Source organism: Cryphonectria parasitica, assembly GCF_011745365.1.
Source record: "Cryphonectria parasitica EP155 unplaced genomic scaffold M406scaffold_3, whole genome shotgun sequence".
Classification (NCBI taxonomy): Eukaryota; Fungi; Ascomycota; class Sordariomycetes; order Diaporthales; family Cryphonectriaceae; genus Cryphonectria; species Cryphonectria parasitica.
Window position 1 is genome coordinate 4,091,827 of NW_024468911.1, and position 20,387 is coordinate 4,112,213.

At 55.3% G+C, this 20,387-nt stretch overlaps 5 protein-coding genes across 5 annotated transcripts; 2 read left to right on the forward strand and 3 right to left on the reverse strand.

Annotated features, from left to right (window-relative positions):
• Positions 1 to 380: 380 nt before the first annotated feature.
• M406DRAFT_345657 (P-loop containing nucleoside triphosphate hydrolase protein) lies at positions 381 to 5,625 on the reverse strand (the record flags this gene model as incomplete). The annotated part of the gene is made up of 5 exons (XM_040922113.1): positions 381 to 672; positions 744 to 2,269; positions 2,352 to 4,618; positions 4,667 to 5,157; positions 5,516 to 5,625. 5 exons carry the CDS (start codon positions 5,623 to 5,625, stop codon positions 546 to 548), a joined length of 4,521 nt encoding a protein of 1,506 aa, XP_040778804.1. The 3' UTR covers positions 381 to 545.
• A 1,178-nt stretch (positions 5,626 to 6,803) lies between these two features.
• On the forward strand, positions 6,804 to 11,703 carry M406DRAFT_289096 (lysophospholipase NTE1; the record flags this gene model as incomplete). Its single annotated transcript, XM_040918835.1, has 3 exons — positions 6,804 to 7,117; positions 7,204 to 10,115; positions 10,340 to 11,703. 3 exons carry the CDS (start codon positions 6,804 to 6,806, stop codon positions 11,701 to 11,703), a joined length of 4,590 nt encoding a protein of 1,529 aa, XP_040778805.1.
• Positions 11,704 to 12,475: 772 nt separating this feature from the next.
• Positions 12,476 to 13,922, forward strand: M406DRAFT_321745 (uncharacterized protein; the record flags this gene model as incomplete). The annotated part of the gene is made up of 2 exons (XM_040919548.1): positions 12,476 to 12,621; positions 12,710 to 13,922. A coding segment is annotated over exon 2 (275 nt), but the record flags the coding sequence as incomplete, so codon positions are not given.
• Positions 13,923 to 14,239: 317 nt separating this feature from the next.
• Positions 14,240 to 15,958, reverse strand: M406DRAFT_39425 (uncharacterized protein; the record flags this gene model as incomplete). The annotated part of the gene is made up of 3 exons (XM_040924103.1): positions 14,240 to 14,942; positions 15,051 to 15,843; positions 15,910 to 15,958. 3 exons carry the CDS (start codon positions 15,956 to 15,958, stop codon positions 14,240 to 14,242), a joined length of 1,545 nt encoding a protein of 514 aa, XP_040778807.1.
• Positions 15,959 to 16,561: 603 nt separating this feature from the next.
• On the reverse strand, positions 16,562 to 19,397 carry M406DRAFT_106769 (uncharacterized protein; the record flags this gene model as incomplete). The annotated part of the gene is made up of 3 exons (XM_040915207.1): positions 16,562 to 16,996; positions 17,142 to 19,203; positions 19,310 to 19,397. The coding sequence occupies 3 exons, from the start codon at positions 19,395 to 19,397 to the stop codon at positions 16,978 to 16,980; spliced, it is 2,169 nt and encodes a 722-aa protein (XP_040778808.1). The 3' UTR covers positions 16,562 to 16,977.
• Between the last annotated feature and the right edge of the window lie 990 nt (positions 19,398 to 20,387).

Below are 20,387 nucleotides of genomic sequence, written 5' to 3' on the forward strand. Positions count from 1 at the left end.
TATTCCAATAGTCGTCCAGTATGATCCAGAGCAAGGGGCGACAAGGAGGGGGGGCGTTCGGGGACAGGGATATTGCTGACAGGGCATTTGCTGTCATCCCCGTTGGGGCACTGGGGGCGGGGGGTCCTTTGCACCAATCCGAGAAGGTTGGTCCTTGGGGTACATACTAATTGACTTGTGCCACAGTCAAATACGAGAAAACCCGTCTGATGAATCTGAGTCTGCTTTCTGGAAGCATCGTCACCCCACACGTCATAAGGCTTGTCGTGTCGTCTGATCATCCTTGGAGAGTGGACACCAAGATGTGATGCTTGTGTTCGTTTCTCTCAGATGGAATTTCGGAAGGTCTATGGTGGACCATTTTCGGGGGGTCAAAAACTGTCTCGGCTGGTGGACGTCAGCTCTTGTTTTCTATTGTGTGTGCTCTATATCTGTGTAAAACTAAACATGCAATTTGTTTTTAATCTCCCTTTCTCTTGGATAATTTCCAAATACTCAATTGGTTTTTTCTTTTCTTTTGGCGAGACAGATGACAGATCTTCAATCTATTGCGCCGTTGTCTCTTCAGAAGAGGAGGAAAAGATGGCCTCCAGTTCCTGGGCCTCGCCACTGTGTTGAACCATGTCGTAAAAGGACCCCTTGGCCGCAAACAGCTCATGAGGGGATCCCATCCTGTTGTTGAAAGACTGGTCAGTAATGTTGAGTAAAAGGGAAGGGTAGAGAAAAGGAAGCATAAGACGTACTCGAGCACTCGACCAGCGCCCATAACAACCACGCAGTCAAAGTCCGCAATGGTGCGCAGCCGATGCGCGATGGTCACCAGCGTCCTGTCTCGGCCCGCCGAGAATAGCTCCTTTCGAAGCACTCCCTGGATTCCTTTGTCCGTCTCGTAGTCCATACTGGCCGTCGCCTCGTCTAGTAGCATCAACTTGCTGCGCCTGACCAGCGCCCGACAGAGGCTGAGAACCTGCCGCTGGCCGTGGCTAAAGTTCTCACCTTTCGCATCCACCGTCGTCTCGAGGTTGAGGCCCGACGCCGACTCCGCTACGGCCGCGAGTGCTGGAGCATCCGTGGGGGCGAGGAGGAGGGGGTCCGTTTCGTTCGTTGGCGGCGCTTCTTCAACGTGACTGTCATTACCTTCCCGGAACTGAAAGCTCGCGATCCCCTCGCAACTCCGCAGCGCGCCCTGCAGCACCTCCCTTTCGATCTCGCCCGCCGGGTCAAGGTTCGACCCGACAGTGCCATTGAAAAGCACCGCCTCTTGCGGGATGACCGTGAGCCCCTGTCGTAGGCGCTTGCGCGGGATGTTTGTGATGTCGACGCCGTCATAGAGCACCTGGCCCTTTACAATATTCGTGAATCGCAGCAGCGACAGGACCAGCGTCGATTTGCCGGATCCTGTGCGCCCGACCACGGCGACGCGCGAGCCCGCAGGGAATTTGAGGTTGATGTCTTTGAGGATGTCGGGCCCGTTGGGGTCGTAGCGGATCGTGGCGTTGCGGAACTCGATGGCGCCTGTGCGTGGCCACTCCGCGGGGATGAGAGCTTGTGGTGCCTCTACATCTCCAACGGCGGTGGCGCAGTTTCCGTCAGAGGAGGTGTTCTTCTTCTTCCCCTCCTCCTCCTCCTCCTCCTCCTTCTCCTCAGGCTCGAGCGAGGCGTACTCCCTCACGCGGTGGAAGCTCTGCAGCTCGACCTCGAGCTCGTTCATGAGGCGGACTAGGTACAGGATATTCTGTGACAGGCTGCTAGCATTGGTAAGAGAGAAGCCCACCAGACCCGCAGAGATGATCCCGATTTTGGACAGCGCGATGGCACCCGCAATCACAGTCACAACGGCCGTGACCACATCGATACGCACCGCCACCCAGCGGTTCAGGTTGAAGTTTGTTTCATACGCGCGGTTGAACACTCGCAGCCTCTCCGCTAGTAGGCTCCCGAACGCCTGCGGCATGCCCTTTCGCGCGCGTATCACCTGAATCCCTGCCATATCGTCGGCGAACTGGCTGAACACGGGGCTCCGCGAGGACTGCACGAGGCGTTTGACCACTACGGCGGTGCGCGTGTAGGCCTCGCCTGCGACGATGCCGACTACGCAGCTGAAGAGGCCCGGGAGGAGGAAGATGGGCATGATGGAAGAGATGGCGCCCAGGCGGAGGACCAGCGTTGCGAAGAGTTCCATAGTGCTCTGCAGCTGGCGGTAGAGTACATTGTCCAGAGAGGCCATATCGCGGGAAAAGCGGTTCACAACTCGGCCGGCTGGTGTATCCTATTGGTGAATATGGTGAGCAAGAAAAGTTCCCATTCTCACGACGAATAGAGAAGAAGAGTTTCTTGGGAAGTGGGTTTACCTTGTACCAGTCCAACGAGACGTTGAGTACACTCCGGATAAAAGTGGCGTGAAGTCTTTTCGCGGCAATCCATCCACCATTGGCGTAAATCAGGAAGATAAACGCGTCGAGCAAGAGATAACCAACAGACAGGGCAGTGTAGATGCCGAGATAAAATGAGACGTCTTTTGCATGGCCACTACCCACGTCGTCAACCCAGCGACTGACCCATAGATTGATGGAAAGATAAACGGCAATGCCAACAAATGATGAGACAAGAGCAAAGATGGCATAACCCACGCCTCCGTAATAGATCATGTACTGAAAAAAGGACAGACGACCCGTGTTTCCTGTGGCCCTCATTTCATCGGCAATCTCATCCTTCTTGACTGGGACCGGCTTCTTTGCTGCTGCTGCTTTACTGTTTCCGTTGGATGACGTGCCATTGCTGCCGTTGCTGCCGTCGCTGGTGGTGGTTGGCTTGTCGCCAGATCCATTCGCCTCCTCGTTGATATCATCTTTGACAATGTGGATGGGTTTGCGAACCACGCCTATGTTCTGTTCCTGGCTGATGATCTTTCCATTTTCCAGCTTCACGGCCAGATCCGACTGCTGCGCGATCCAGTTGATCTGTGTGACCAGGACGACCGTGCGCCCCTTGAGTAGGTCGCTGCAGAAGCACAACTCCCAGAGCGAAGCGGCTGTCTTGGAATCGAGAGCCGCGAAGATGTCGTCCAGGAGGAGGAGCGGTGCTTTAGAGTACAGAGCCCTGGCCAGGGCCACGCGGGCCTTTTGTCCACCAGACAATGCCGTCCCGTTCTCGCCCACCTCGGTCTCGTCGCCGTTGGGGAGTTCAGCCAGGTCGGCAGGCAGACAGCAGGCCTGGATCACACGATCATAGCGAACCTCGTCAAGTTCAGAATTAAAAAGAATGTTGCTCTTGATGGAGGCATTCTGCAGCCAGGCTGTCTGCGAGGAAAATCCCACGTCAGCAGGCCGCACGACCTCGCCTGCCTCCTTGATGGTCTCTCCCAGGATAGAGAGGAGGAGTGTCGTTTTGCCGCTGCCCGACGCTCCCTGAACCACAGTCAAACCACCCTCGACAAAGTCGATGGAGATATCCCGCAGGTAGAACTCGGCCTTCTTATTACGCTGGAAGGTGGCGTTCTGGATGCGCAACGGGCCTTCTGGGTAGCTGACCATGGGCTTGGTGTTGTTGAAGTACTTGTCGAAGCGCTCCAAGGAAATCATGGCATTGGTGACGTGTCTGGTGAGGAAGCCGATCATGCCTATGTTGGAACGCATGGTGGACACCAGGGACAGGGTCGTGAAGGCGACCTGCGCGGTGAGAGGCTTCTGGAGGACCGCCGTGTAGAGGCTAAACATGGCCACGAGGCTGATCATGGGCATGATCTCCATGGACTGGCCCAGCAGCGCCCAAAGGAGAGAGATGCGCCAGAGCACCTTTTGCTCGGCGCTCCGGGACGTGTCGATGATGTGGGCCATGGCGTTCTCCCAGGCAAAATACTTGATGGTCCTGACGGAGCCCAGATACTCTGAGATGAGTGAGATGCGCGCGTCCTGCGTGGCCTTCACCTGGCGCTGGTCTTTGGCCATGAGCTGCGCGACGTATATGGGCAGCGGGACACCCGCGATGAGCAGCACCGCCCCGACGATAGATGGCCAGCCCAGGATCCTGTATAGACCGTAGAACGACAGAGCCGCGCCGAGAGGGGCACCTACGACCATCGAGATGATATCTCGCGCCATGGTGACGGAATCGATATCGCCGCCCATAAGGTTCTGCAGCTGTCCTGCGTGCGTAGTCTTGTTGGCCGTGACTTTCTGCCCCCTGGCGTCGTTGAGGATGTCGCCCTCGAGTTCCATGGACGACATGGCGCGGTGGTAGAGCTCCTGGGTCACGCCGGCGTTGACGCGCACGATCAGCCGCGTGGTGGTGAAAATGTACTGCTGAAACACAACAGTACACACCATGGGGCCGACGAAGAGCAGCGCGAGCCAGAGGAGCGGGCTAAGGATGGCGGACTCTGGGCTGGAGATGTAGGCCAGGAGCTGGTACATGGCAAAGGGCGCCAGCAGCTCGAAGGTGAAGCGAACCAGGGTGTAGGACACCATGAGGACCAATTCCCAGCGCAGGAACCGCGCTAGGGTCCAGAGCGTAGACTTGCTGTTCCCGCGGGCATTTTGTAGTCTGGTCAATAGATACAGAGGCTCGTCGTACCACGGCAGAGGCGGCAGTTCGTCCATCTCGACCTGCCTCCGACAGCCTACTCACTGTTAGCAGAGAAGAAGGACGAAGAAGGAGGGAGGCAAACCTTTCCATACGAGAGGAGTAAGCCACTCATACGTCAAGAACTTGGTCCAATAACTACACGTCTCCTCAGGAGCCGGGCCGTCATCAGGCGTGCGCTGCAGCAGGTCGAAGCTGACGGCTGGAGGGTTCCACTCCCGCGGCGTCCACGAGGCGATCAGCACCGCAGCGGCTAGAGAAATTATGGCACCCGTGACGACGCCGGCAGGACGATATGCAGAACGAAGCTCCAACATGGGCAGGATCTCGACGGTCGCCAGAAGCAGTAGAGAGATGACGAGGAGGAAGTTGACTTGGTGGAGGGCGATGTGGCGCCAGTGAGGGTCGTTTGCAAGGCGCGTCAGGCCCAAGATGACGGCGCAGGCGACGAGCAGGGCGCCGTGCCACTGCTGGGCATCTCCTCTCACTGCTGCGGCGATGGTGCAGGCCAGCGCGGTAATGCGGGCCACCTGGGCGGGAATCTCATAGCGCTTCTGGATTCTGGCTGCTTTGGAGCTGACATGGGCGAGTTTGTGGTTTCGGGAGCGGTAGACTGCAGCAGCAGTCCACAGCAGAGAGACGGCGAGAAAGGCGAGGTGGAAGTAGCCAGTGCTGACGGCCTTAGTGACATCTGCTATCCATCGTACTTTGGACTCGCTGTGGTGAAAGAAGTTGAAAGAATTCAAAGATACTGCTCAGCGCGGGTCTGCAGACAAGGAAAGGAAGCAACAGAAAGAGAGAGAATAGAAGGAGGAGAGGGTGGGGGGAGGGAAGAAGAAGAAAAAAAAAAGGAAAAAAAGGACATTGAGACCTCTCCATGTGAGAGTGTGAGAAGCACACTTTGAGCTTGAGTCAATCAAGCAGTGTCACATACCTCGAGAGGGATTGGAGTTGAGGCTGTGATTGAGGTTGGTAGGAAAAAAAGGCCTGGTGGTTCATCCAGGCGGTGGCCTTTTCGAGCGGGACGATATAAGAAGCCTCCATCGTCAAAACTTGAAACGCCTCAATCACGCAAAATCAATGGCGGATGGGGTTGAAGATCAACAGAGAGAGAAGAAAACAAATCAAAAAACATTGCTGAGAGGATTTGATTACTATTCTCGTATGTTAGTTTATTACCCGAGTCACTTGAAAAATGAGCAAAAGAGTCACTCGGCGTGTGCCTTGCGTATTGCGACATGCAGAAGGAAGCAGGGACTGGTCAGGGATTGGCTTGTAAGTACCAGAGTACCAAAGACAACTCCTGATAAGGCAGGTCGATATGGCCATGCTGCCGATTAGCAATCCGAATGGGGACCAAGTGCTTACATTGTTGCGTCTCTCTAACCAGACCCTGGCTGCCTACAGTGGCTGGAGGATACGAAGCCTATACTAGTATGCACTGTATAGTACTGTAGCACCAGTAGAAAAGAATTCTTTGTGGGTATGATTGTCTTATCCTCGTATCTAAGTACTTACTCGACTATGTTTCAACTCTGTCATGGGGACCATTATCAAGCAATAGACCGTTGGGATGGAAGACAGACAAGACTGACCAGATATGGTGTTTACAAGTTTATCTTATCGTCTCCGCATCCAGTAAAGTAACTATTTTCAATATAGATGGATTGACCTCGTTTGTATAGGACAAGACATTTGGTTTTTGTGTGTCTGATCAATCTCGAGACAACATGTAGTGCAGTGTTCATTTTGGGCAGTCGAGTGGATCTTTTACTTGTTGAACAAGCAGAGGGGGCGGCCCTGGAGACCCACTAACTGATTGGGCGGTGATTGGCCTCAGGGTCTAGTCCTCGGCGTAACTTGACCTCCGACCTGGGTCTCACAGCTTCCCTTTCCCGAGGTCTAAAATTTGCGCCTCAAATCAACCTCAACATCGAACCAGGGATTATTTACACCCTCCGCTAAAACATACGCAAACACGACAACAGGATAAATCTAAACTTTGAAGCCGCCTGACTAACGATACAACCTTCTGCACACTGCTCATTCCAGCAGCAGCATACAGAAAGAAAGAAAAAAACCACCCTCGATGAACTGATCTGTCCCCTTCCGTCGGCGGCCATCCAATCGGCGTCGAGGCTCGCATCATGTGCCGCACCTAGTCAGATCCGTGTGAATTGGAGCCCTCGAGCTCCATTGTCACCAAGCTCAAACACTACAAGATGGATGCCCTCAACACCACGGTCACCACGACCACGACAGCCACGGCGGCTTCGCTGGCTCTCACCAGCGCTGCCGGTCCTGTAGATGGCGCGACCACCGCCCTGTCATCGGTCATGACCCGCGCCAGCGACGTCGTTGTTGCACATGGCTCTTCCTCGTGGATCGGTCTCATCGCGAGGCTGATTCTCTGGATCCTGCAGCTGCTGTCCACCATCATCTACTACGCCTTGAAGCTCACCACCATCTCCATTCCTACCCTGCTGTTCAGCCTTTTCTCCGCCAGCCTGACGGTGACTATGAATGCGACTACCCTGTATGTGCTCTCTCTCTCTACTCACTCACTCGCCGCACTCTCCGCTATATGTGTCCTCCGTCCCCTCTAGCTAACAACTCAACCAGTATGCTGATCTTGGGGATGGTATTCTCTGGGGTCACCTGGGTGGTGCGGTATCGATACCTGAACATGTATTCCAGGCTTCCCCCAGAGCCTCAGAGGAAGGAGCCAGATGTTGATCTCTTCCCCGACACCCACGAGGCCGGCGTCAAGTCCGGCCTCTCCAACTACCTTGACGAATTCTTGAGCGCCATCAAGATCTTTGGCTACCTGGAACGCCCTGTCTTCCATGAGCTGACCCGCAGCATGCAGACCAGGAAGTTGATCGCCGGGGAGACCATCAACCTGGAGCACGAGCAGGGCTTCTGTATCGTGGTGGATGGGCTGGTCGAGATCTTTGTCAAGTCGTCCAGGAACAGCAGGAGATCGTCCAAGAACTCTCAGAGTGAGGGGGATTGGGACTCGGGCAGCGACACTGAGGACCGCCATCCAGGGCGGCAGCAGTATCAGCTCCTCACCGAGGTGCGCAATGGCGCACCCATGTCCTCCTTGTTTACCATCATGGCACTCTTCACCGAAGACGTCAAGCTGCGCCATTCCGATGATGAGAATTCGGTGCCCAACACTGCCGCCTCGCAGAATGGTCATACCAGATACTCCTCGGTTGGGGACAGCCAAAAGTCACCTGAATCATCCTTGCCAGCGACCCCAATGTTTGAAGAGGGATCGGACGGCCGTAGCCTGAGAGTTCCGGATCCCAACTTCCCGCTTGGAAGCGGTGGTTCTTTGCCGAGGGTACCGCCCATGTCCCTTGATGATGGGCTCTTGTCCCCTCACCATCCCGAGAGACGACCAGGACTCAAACATGGTGTTTCTAGCTCGGCTCATCCGGATATCATTGCTCGGGCTTCTGTAGACACAACCATCGCCATCATTCCGGCGAGTGCATTTCGACGCCTGATTAAAACATATCCCAAAGCGACAGCCCATATTGTGCATCTGATTTTATCTCGATTTCAGAGAGTCACTCTCGCTACCGCCTTCAGCTATCTTGGATTGACTGCTGAAGTGTTGCAGACCGAGAGGAACATGATCAAGTATACTGTGTCTCAGTTGCCCAACCCGTTGAGGGGAGATCCCCTGGAGCGCCTCAAGGAGAAATTCAAGCGTGAGCGCGAACGCATCGGGCAAGGCGACGCTGCCAAGGGCATTGCACTTCACAACTCTGCCGCCGCCAGTCGTCGCCGCCGCCGCTCTTCGACCGGACTTCGGAAGGAGGCCGTGTTGCAGGCCATGAAGGGATCGGTTGTTGGATCGACCATTTTCCCACCTCAAGAGCGAAGCTCAATCGATGTGCCAAGCCCTGGTGACCTTCTGGCCAACATGCAGCAGGCACGGAGCGGTGGTGGCTCGTCAGCCTCCTCGGCCACTTCTCCGAGAGATTCTACGACTGAGGGATCCGACGCCTTGTTCAAGGAAGGGTCATCACCTTTGGCAGAGAGAAGATTCAACCCCTTTACGAGTCAGCGTATCTCTCTTGACAAGAGAGAGAAGGTGGACGAAGAGAACCTGTTCCGAGAGTCTATCCTAGAATGCATGTTCAAGGCCATCGGCCTGGATTCGAATGGCTCTAACTCCCGCGGAGCCGATTCAGCCGAGGCCTCGCCCAGGCTGGTCTCATATGATCAGAGACGCCACAAGGCTGTCTTCTCCAATAATGCTTTCGGCTTTATGGATCCATTCGATGCCTCGATCGATGGCGATACCGATTCAGTGACATCGGGCAGCTTCACGACAAACAGTCCACCGAGTGCTCATAGTCTGGCTCAGGATATGAAACATGAGATGGAGATTGTGTTCTTCCCCAAGGGCTCTGTCCTTGTCGAGCAAGGAGAGAGGAACCCCGGGTTGTATTATGTGATCGATGGGTTTCTCGACATGTGTGCGTCGGCTGCGGAAGCACCAGGAGAGATCCTGCAAAGTTCTGGCGAAGGCTCGAGCGAGGAACCTGATCCCTTCTCTCCACCGCGGCGTACGGGGACCTCGTCGTCAATGTTCTCCATGCCTGAGTTCGGGCAGAGTGGCCCTGACTTCCGCAAGAAAGGCAGTGCCGGCCGGAAGCACGTGGCCCTCATCAAACCTGGAGGTCTCGCGGGGTACGTCGGCACCGTGTCTTCTTACCGTTCCTTCATCGATGTCGTCGCAAAGACAGACGTATATGTGGGCTTCCTGCCTCGGGCGTCGTTGGAAAGGATCGTGGACAAGTATCCTATCGTTCTCTTGACCATGGCCAAGAGGTTGACTAGCTTGCTGCCGCGCCTGATCCTCCACATTGACTTTGCCCTGGAATGGCTTTCCATCAACGCAGGCCAGGTGATTTTCCACGAGGCGGATGAGAGCGACGCCATCTATCTTGTACTTAACGGACGGCTGCGGCTTGTCGAGGAGCGCAAGGAAGGCGGCATCAACCTGAGAGCAGAGTTCGGCCAAGGGGAGAGTGTTGGCGAGCTCGAGGTATTGACGGAATCTGCACGACCTGGAACCCTTCACGCCATTCGAGATACGGAAATTGTCAAATTCCCTCGCACTCTCTTCAACAGCCTCGCCCAGGAACACCCGAGCATCACCATTAAAATCTCCAAGATGATCGCATCTAAGATGCGCAGTTTTGTCCATAACCCTGCTGTTTCCAGAGACGGTCGGGGCCTCGCCACTGCTAGCAAGAGTTCGTCGACTCTTAATCTGCGGACTGTTGCGATCCTACCTGTCACGGCGGGAGTACCAGTCATAGATTTTGGGCACCGTCTCATGACCGCCCTTGCGCAGGTTGGAACTCGCAATGGTGCAACGTCGCTCAACCAGTCTGCCATTCTCAACCATCTTGGAAAACACGCTTTCAACAAGATGGGCAAGCTGAGGCTATCTCAGTACCTAGCAGACTTGGAAGAGAAGTTTGGCCTCGTTGTCTATGTAGCAGGTAAGTGCTGTCAAATTCTATCCCTGCCCTGCCGTCCCAGGGTTGCCCCCTTTTTCTGTAATGATGAGAAATATCACAGCCAAAGGCTTGCCAGCCTGTGATGGCCAAAAATAACTCTAATTTTTTCCTGAACACATTTTCAAATTTTCTATCCCTCCTGTTCTTGCTCCCCCACAACATCAACCTCACTGGATATGTGCTGACTGGCATTGGCAACACATCAGATACAAGCGTTAACTCGCCGTGGACTGCGACTTGTATCACACAAGCTGACTGTATCCTCCTGGTTGGTCTGGCAGAGGGCTCGCCTGAGATAGGAGAATACGAAAGATTCATGCTGGGCCAGAAATCGACAGCACGAAAGATTCTGGTAATGCTCCATGGTGAGCGGTATTCCGTATCGGGCATGACTAGAGCCTGGTTGAAGAATCGGGTCTGGATCAATGGTGGGCATTTTCATGTCCAGATGGACATTCGATCGCAGACCCTGCCTATTCACCCGCCAGCAAAGCGTCTCGGGCTGAACATCAAGGAGCGGGTGCAGACTCTGCAGGCCGAGATTCAAAAATACACGTCGAGAAAAGTGAGGTACAACGCTGTCTACTCGCCTGATGCACCCTTCAAAGGAGATTTCCACCGCCTCGCCAGACGGCTCTGTGGCAGGTCTGTCGGACTCGTACTGGGCGGTGGTGGCGCGAGAGGCATTGCGCACGTAGGTATCATCCGAGCGATGGAGGAAGCTGGAATACCGATCGATGTGGTGGGCGGGACCTCGATAGGCTCTTTCATTGGCGGACTGTACGCCCGACATGCGGACGTGGTGCCCATCTACGGCCTAGCAAAGAAGTTTGCGGGCCGGATGGCGAGCAAGTGGAGGTTTGCACTGGACCTCACGTATCCCTCGGCGTCGTACACGACGGGTCACGAATTCAACCGCGGAATCTTCAAGATCTTCGAGAAGACGCAGATTGAGGACTTTTGGCTCGAGTTCTACTGTAACACCACCAACATCAGCAAGAGCCGGGCGGAGATCCACACGAGCGGGTATGCATGGCGATACATTCGGGCGTCCATGTCCCTGGCGGGCCTCCTCCCACCTCTGTGCGACGAAGGCAGCATGCTGCTCGACGGTGGGTACATTGACAACCTGACAGTGTCTCACATGAAATCATTGGGGGTCGATACGATTTTTGCAGTAGACGTTGGGTCGCTTGATGACGACGTGCCGCAGTCCTTTGGTGATACCTTGTCCGGGGCGTGGGCTTTCTGGAACCGATGGAATCCCTTCTCATCGACTCCTAACCCGCCTACCTTGGCGGAGATCCAAGCGCGCCTAGCCTACGTGTCGAGTGTTGACGCCCTGGAAAGAGCCAAGACCATGGAGGGTTGCATCTACATGCGGCCGCCCGTCGACGACTACGGCACGCTGGACTTTGGGAAATTTGATGAGATTACACAGGTTGGCTATAGTTTTGGACAGGAGTTCCTACAGCAGCTTCGGGACAAAGGGTTGCTTCCCCTCAAGGAAGAAACCGAGGCCAAAGAGGCGCTGAGGAGGACTATGGCGCCGCGGAGAGCTAGTATCTGAGGCTGTCTATCTGTCTTGTCAGTCGATCATTCGATCCATCATCCATCCATTCATCAATCGATCAAAAGTCAGCAGTACCCAGAACGTTTGTCTCCAACTGTGAGGTTTCCACCATCGACGTGATATACGCACGCAATCAGACCTACGACGTCTATTCAGTCTACAAAGTGTGCTGTAGGCCCAGGAGAAATGAGGATTCATGGGGGGGGGGGGGGGGCGGGAAAGCTCCACAAGCCTGACGCCACGCGGTAGCACGAAGCAGGTCCCTGGACCCCAAGAATGCTGGTCCCCTCCCGTCTGTGCAATTCTGTGATGATCTATAACTTGGGAGGGTAACAGCAGATCGGAAACGCGCGAGATTCGTTGCAGCAAACAACAAATCCCACCACGATGCTCAGAATCGATCGATCCCACCACCCACACCTCGACCCCCACTGGCCGTTGTGTCGTACGATGTGTCAAGAAGAAGAAAAAAGAAGCAAAGAGCGGTACATGGTCCTCCCCCCCAAAGAATGCCAGCGGCCGCCCAAGGAATTTTCAATACGTCATCGGCACGCCCTCTGAGGGTTTCAGTGTGGACTTTTGGGAGGGGGTCCACAACGCTGACCCGCATCGACCCGTGACCCCAGCCAGCCCCCCACCAGACGATGGCCTCAAAAACCCCATGTTTAGAGTGACATCACCTCTACACGAGCCCCCTTGTCCTCGCTTTAGGCTGGTGCAATTCCCACCAGTGCCACACACGCCCACGGCACCTAGATCAGGCGAATTTGTTTAGTTCAGACGGGGGTTTGATCTTCCCACGAGACTCTCTGCAACGATGGCATCAGTCAAAAGTCGTGCTATAGTACTTGCGTGTGTGTGTAAACGACTGGACGTTTTGTTTGCCTGCCCCAGTGGTAAACTGTCTCGGCCGAGGTATGCAAAGGTCCACTCACTCTCCTTTTCAGGTGGCAGGTTGTTCCGAGAGGCGGGGGGTTATATTTTGACACTACTGTGGTTACAGTATAAGATCCTCGTGATATTACTATATGAGGACAGTGTCATTCCTCACGACGTAAGTGCCAGGGGGTTGTTCTTATAATTTGTGCTTGACCCCGGAAAAGAAGACACAGAGGCCCTTGCCGGACACACCCAACTCTGAATATCATCGTCCCATTTTATCAATCTTGACAACAAGTTCAACTACATTCCGTCGTTTTCTTTCAACGAAGCTACTGTTTACTCTTTGAGAATACTACAAACATCATACCAACTTGACTCTCACCGCTATCCCATTCCTCCTTGTCACGCGAGACACACACACACTCTCTCTCCCCTTCTCAAAAAACAACCAACGAACCAACCACCTCTCCTCCCTCTCTCTTGACGAACTCGACTCATTCTTGCCCCCACACAAGATCTCTCACGTTCGAGAAGAAAGGAAAAAACAAACAACCATCAACCAAGTCACCCACTCATCCACTATTCCTCTTTCCCTCCTCCTCCCAACCCAAACAAAGCCCACCATGCCCACCCGCAAATTCCTACCCCCGGACCCCCGTCCCTCCAAAGCCCACCCAGAACACCGCCGCATACGCAAGGAGCTCGAGAAGGAACACGGCTACGGCTGGGTCCCACCCGTCATCCTCGGGCTGATCGGCATCGGGCTGGCATACGACGTCACCAAGGACGTGGAGAAGGCAGAGGAGAGAAAGCAGAAGCAGAAGCAGGGACAAGAGGACGAAGATGGTGGCGGCGGCGGCGGCGGCGGCAGCAGCAGCAGCAGGAAGCGTGGCGGTGATGGTGGGAAGAATAGCAAGGGGCGACGGGGCCGGCGGAGTAGGTCGCAAGGCGAAGAAAGGGGCGGAAACGAGCAAGGCTATGACGATGACAGGGATAGGCGCCGTGGTCGTGGTGGCGACTACGATGACGACGACAATTATTATTCGGACAGGGCCGGGGAGCGCGATGGCGGGCTGAGGAGGGCAGACATGCTCGAGAGAGGCCAGGGCGGTGAGCCGGAACAGCGCGATTATAACAACAAAGCGGACAGGAGGAGGTACCGCCGGCACACGAGAGGGGATGAGTTCACTTCGCCTTCTCCTCCTGCTGCTGCTGCTGGAGGAGGAGGAGGTGGTGGTGGCGGCGTTGGCTACGATTACGACTATGATGACTATGGCTCGTCATCATACGGGTATAGTCGTGGCGGAAGGGGGGCTGTGATGGATGATTATTCGAGGCGGCCGCGGGCGAGGAGACGATCGAGTGATTGGTAGCGTTTTCAATGCATTGAGATGGGCTTGGATTGCGGGCTTCTGTCTTTTCTTCTTGTCTTTGATGCATGCAAGGGGCGTTAACAGGAACAGGACAACTAAAAGGAAAAGCATACGCACACAAACACACATGCACATACATGATAGCATGATCTGCATTGCCAAGAAACTATGAAATAGCCATGACTTGAACGATCAATAATGACACGATTTTCTTCTACTACCGAATTTTCATCTATTGTTTTTGCTCCTTCTCTTTCTAATACATGTCTTTATCTAGTCTATATCTCTTGAATGATCCTCTCCGCCGTCTTCAAGATCAGCTCGAACGCATCCCGCACATGGCTCTCCTCCGTCAGCCTATTCGCCGTCATGAATCGGATGGCAAACTTGCCCTCTAGCACGGTACTTGTAACCCAGATCCGCCCAGTGGCGTTGACCTCCTCGTGCAGCCTCCTGGTGCGCGCGTTTGCCTGCGTCTCATCTGCACCCGCAACCCTGAACACGGTGAGCGCAAATACCGGGCCCGTCAGGATTTCAAACATGTTCCCGCTGCCAGCCTCCTTCAACCACCCGGCAAACGTCTCCCCCATACGAACCCCCCGACGCACATACTCCCGCAGCCCTCTGGCGCCATAATTCCGCAGCACAAACCAGACCTTGAGACTGCGGAACCGACGGCCCAGGGGGATCTGCCAGTTGCGGTAGTCAGTAACGAGCCCGCCATCGCTGTAGGCGTTGCGGTAGACGTGCAGCTCCGAAGACATGGCGGCCTCAAGCCAGCGGCGGTCGGCCACCCAGAGGCACGAGGCGTCGAAGTTGGTCAGGAACCACTTGTGCATGTTGGTGTTGAAGGAGTAGAAGTGGCGGGTGTGGTGGGCGCCGACGGCCTCGCGGGCCTCGGGCGTGATCAGTGCGGCACCTGCGTAAGCGGCGTCGACGTGGACCCAGATCTCGCCCTTTCTGCGGGTGGGGACGACATTGCTATCGTTATCATTGCTATCGTTGGTGTTGTTTTTAGTGGTGGCGGTCCCATTCGCAACAGCAGCCGTCGTCGCGAAGGAAGAAGACACAGGAAAGTCCCGACTCCACTCGGCCAAAACCTCTGCAATAGCTCCCATATCATCCACCGCACAAGTATCCGTCGTGCCCAGCGCGGCGGTGAGGAAGAATGGTTCCAACCCTTTCCGCCTGCACAGCTCCAGTGTACCCCGAAGCGCATCGCCCGTCATGGCAAACCCGGACGCGCTGCTCGTTGGCACCGCCAGATACCGCACGCCGAGGATCTTGGCGGCCTTCTTGGTGCTGCTGTGACAGGCGGAGCTGCCCAGGGCAACCAGCTTGCTTCTCTTGCGCATCAGGAGGTCCTCGTACTCTTGGTCGTCCTCGTCCTCATCGCCGTTTCCCTGGGAAGCAGCAGGAGGGGTGGGCAGCGTCTCGCTCAGGTACTTGTCCCGCGCCGCAACCATGGCCGTGAGCACAGCCTCGCTAGCCGTGCCCTGAATGACACCACCTCCTCTCGTGGGCCCCGTAGACAGGTACGTAGCCGGCAGACCCAGCAGACGACAGAGCCAGTCCAGCACGATGGTCTCGAGCTCGGTAACGGCCGGAGAACAGATCCAATTGAAGCAGGCGCCCGTAAAGGCTGCCGAGTACAGCTCGCCCAAGATAGACGGGTACGAGGCCGGGCAGGGAAAGAAGGCGAAAAAGTTGGGAGACTGCCAGTGGGTGAGACCGGGGACGATCTGGGTGTCGATGTCGCGCCGGATGGTGGCCCAGGACTCAGACTCCTCTGGGCAGGTCGTGGGGAGGAGCTGGCGGAGGTAGCCTGGCTCGACCTGGGAGACGACGCTGTGGTCGGTGATGTTCTCATAGTAGTCCACAACTGGGCCGAGTCAGTCAGTGTTCAGTGTTTCTGCAGAACTTTTGAGATGAAGGGGCCCCAACTTACTGTGGTCGATAGAGGCCTTGGCGGCGTCCTTGAACTCTTGCGTGTCCATCTTGCCCGTGCTGGTAGTCGTAGTCGTTGTCTCTGCTGTTGCTAGGATGCAAGTCCAAACATGTATGGATCTTGAAGTCTGAGGCGGCAAAAGGCACAGCAGCAAAAGCAGACGTCGTGTGCTTGTGATAGAAAGCGAGGCCAACAGAAAGGCAAGCCGAAAAAAAGAACCTTCTGAGAATTACGCAGAATGAACGACCAAAAGAGAGAGAATACCCTCAGTTGTCCAACACACAACACAAAGGAAGAGGGAGGGAGGGAAGCAGGCAAAGACGGCGCAAGTGAAAGGTAAGTGCGTTAAAGAAGAAGAAAGAGGAGCAGCATTAAAATGGTTGAGGTGGAAAGTGTCACCGACCTCGGGCGTACCATTCAAGTGGCAGGTGCTCGGTGGAACCCAGGGTCCTTCTAGGAAAGAGCGGGGCAAGGAGGGGAAATACAATAAGTCAGGATCCATGGGAAAGGAAGGAACTGACTTTCATTAGGTATGTTGTTCTTTCATTCTTGTGTTTTATTTTCCTAAAAGATGCAATTCTGATTCTTTCTCATTTCTTTATTTGTTATTCTGGTTGAGAGGGGCCAAATCCATAGTGAGTGCAAGAGAACTCATAAAAAGTGTGTTCATTAGAGACTACAGTTATTGAAGAGGTGCTCCAACTTCCTAACATCATAACTGTCTGTCTGTTATATGTAGGGTTTTCTTGTTTTCCTCTCTCCCTTTCCTTTCCTCTCATAATACTTCGTGGCGAGCCTGTCCTCTCCTTTCTCTCCCCCAATTCCCTCACCAGAGCACACGGTTGTCGTGCCCAATAATAACAATATTATCATAGTAATCTTCCCTCCATGAAACGCCGTTGGAGTTGTAACTCATGCCTCAGATATAGAAAATTGTGCGCCGCTATCGATGCAGTTGAAAATCCCAAATCGTCCCAGCTCGTCTCGCCCGCCGGCCCGCGCTCATGCAATGTCATCTCTCTCTCTCTCTCTCCTCGCCCCCCTCTCAAGGGCTATACTGAAGGCCTTTCAGTCCGCCTTGATAGCACTATTATGATGATGTTTTTTTTGTCAGCATTCTCAACTCAATCCTGACAGACTTCCTGATTTTATCTCTCTCTCTCTCTCTCTCTCTCTCTCTCTCTCTCTCTCTCTCCCTCCTCTTGTGATGATCTATGGAATCATAAACTTACCCGTATATCCTCCTCACAAAGGCATACGCGCTGAGGAAGCCCACCGTTCCCGTCAGGAGGCCGTAGACCAGGCAGGCTATGAAGCTGTAGGTGAAGAACAGCATCGAACTGACAAAGCCCGTGATGTGCAGCTTGGCAAAGTAGTACCAGATGCAGTACATGAAGATCCAGAGCGAGCTGGCGCCCCCGACCAGGAACGACTGCCACCACCACTGGTAGTTCTCGCTGCACAGCTGGATGTAGACGGTCACCACCGTCGTCTCGGCCACCGTCACGATCAGGATCAGCGACACCACCGACAGGAACCCAAAGACGTAGTAGTAGCCGCTCTTGTCCTGCCACACGGACTGGAACACGAACAGGAGCTCGATGAAGATGACCGCGAACGGGATCAGCCCCGCCAGCAGCACGGACCGCGTGCGCCTGATGTACCACACCTGCTGTGGAATCTGCCGCGGCGCCAGGCTGGTCTTGGTCGGGTGCTCCCACGCACCACCGCGCACGTAGCCGTACCGGGACCCCACGTAGACCAGCGGCAGCTGTATGAACAGCCAGAGAACTAGGATGGCAATCAGCGTGCCGAAGGGGATGGCCGTGCTCGAGGCCTGTGCCCAGACGAACAGGTTCAGGATGAAGATGAGACCAAAGGCGAGGCCTGGGAAGAGCACGGCCGTCACCAGCGCGTTCTTGACAAAGTCCTGCCCGTCAAAGGTCTTGTACACCCTGGCCGAGTAGTAACCCGAGAAAAGGCCCGCAAAGATGAACAGCCCGAAGCCGAAGCTGATGAATCCACCCCGCAGGCTCGGGTTCAGGATGCCCAGCGCGCTCAGGGCCACGAGCCCCACGGCCATGAAGAGGAGCTGCATGCCAGACCCGACCAGGGGCGCCAGGATCCACCCGAACCTGGGCGCCCTGAACACGTCGGCGTGCAGCAGCTTCCAGCCCGTCACGTCCTCCAGCGCCTCATCGTCCGAGTAATGCCCGTCGTCCGCATCGTTATCGACCTCGCCGCCGCCGGTGCCTTGGTCAAGCAGCCCAGGGGCCTTTTCAGCAACCGCCACCCTCGGCGTCCTTCTGATCCGCAGCTTGCCCTCCTCGGCACGTGCGTCCTTGTATGCTTTGATATCGGTCCGCACGGTCTTGGCAAGGATCATCAGGACGATGCCGGTGAGCAAGCCGCAGATAATGAAGGAGTTGACGATGGCGAGCCAGTGGATCCGCGAGCCCTCCTCCTGGTTCACAAAGTACAGGTCCCACCTCCTGTCCCACTCGATAGTGCTGTCCTCGCGGAAGTACACCGAATAGGTGAAGGGGATGGTGGTCCTCGCGTCGTCGTCCAGGTTCTCCAGGTCGATCTCGGGCTGGTACGAGGACTGTGACCAGAGCTCGTAGGCGGCGTCCTTGACCGTGTCGTTGGGGGCCATGTACAGCTCGAAAGCCTCTTCGACGTTCTGCAGGTCCGTGGGACAGCCGTCCTTGTTCCGCCTGTTGGCCGGACCGATGCTCTTGGGGTAGACCTCGAACCCGACAATGACCTTGTCGCCCCGCCCGCCTGCCTTGCCCGGCGCGTCTCGGTATCGGATCACGATAGTGTGGTGGTTATTGAGGAAGTGACGTGGTTTGCCCGAGGAGGTATCGGTAAATCCCAGCTTAAAGCCGGCAGCATAGTACTTGCGCGTCTTATCGACGGTGACGAAGCTCGTAGCGCCAGGCAGGTTGTCCACGATCCACTCGACAACATAGCCGTCGCGGACGAGATCCCGCGCCCACTTCATGTCCTGCCTGTTGATCTCGCGGTTGCACAGCAGGCTGCACTCCTGGTCCTTGAGCATGGCCAGCTCGAGATCGGATATGACAATGCGGTCGCCGCGGAGGACCTCGCCCAGGTTGAGCGAGATGCTCTGGCCCGAGAAGAGACCTGCGCCGGGGTGGTGGTGGCCGGTAGGGGGGCAGACGAAGGGGAGGTCGTTGTAGGCATACTGTAGCTGTGTGTTGTCCGAGTATGCTTTGTTGACCATCAGGGGGATCGGCTCGTTTTGGTGGTACGACTTGACGGACCATCCTGTCAAGGACACAACTTGTCAGACGTCGTGCCAGAGAGAGAAAGTGAGAGACACTATTGTGTGTATGCGTGTGGTAATGAAGCCATTGTCATGCGTCAAACTCACCAGGGATATAGAACGCCTGCACCTGGCACCAAAGGAGCGCCCAGAGCAGGACTCCGAGCGCGACTGGACTTCTCCTTGTTGCTGCCATCGCGCCGACGCCGCTCCTTTTTTTCTAGAATCCCTTCCCACAGGGTGCGAATCTTACAACACCATATACAAAAACAAGATCGACACGACCGCGCAATCACAGGAGGGGGAACAACGGGTTCTTTCAAGATTCGAGAGGAGGAGGAGGGAGTTGGTCTCGGGCTAACTCGCGATAGCAATTGGTTCGAATCGGAGGAAATGATCCCGAAGAGGGGCGTTCGCGGCGATGCGCTATATCTACTGTGTATACGCGTGTGTACGTGTGATTGTCGAGATCGAGACGCAACTACTTGAGGAAGCGTCGTCGAAACAATTGCGGTGCGATGTCAGAAAGTAGATAATGTACTCTAAAGTCCGAAGGATCGTGGTAAGGAAGGCAAAGGATAGTTCGCAGGAACCGGAGTAGATGGGTTCTGGCTGGTCGTGTGCAGGCACAAGGCAGGAATGAAACCGCGGCGCAAAAAGGTGGCGTTTTCCGCGGCAGGGTCAGGTCGTCCTTCTTGCAGGCCAGTCTCCGCCTTGGATGCTTGATGAGTTACCGAATGTAGGCCTGACAGGCCGAGCAAGCAGACAAAACACACAAAGAGGCGGAAGGTAGGAGGAGGAGGCGGTGGTGGAGGTGGCAGCGGCGGCGGCGACGACTGGGTTTGCTTTGCTAACGAGCGTAACTGGGCCGAAGACCCGATCGACGAGAGTTGGTTTGGACTTAACGGGCCGCGCGGCTGATCAGTGGTCGCAGTAGTATGATATGATATATGAGTAAGAAAGAGTCCAGAAGAGCTGGCAAGACAAAAACACCCCCAACAAATTCAATGGCGACAGATACGAGAGAAAAGAATTGTTGCACGAGGAAAGACCGAGGCTAGTAGCACCCTCGGACGAGAGGGCGGGAGAGGCACGGGTCAAAAGTTTCGCAGCACGCAACCAAATACAGTTTGGGTTTGGGCGGGTGAGGAGGATGAGATTAGAGAGGAGACAAGAAAGAAGGTTT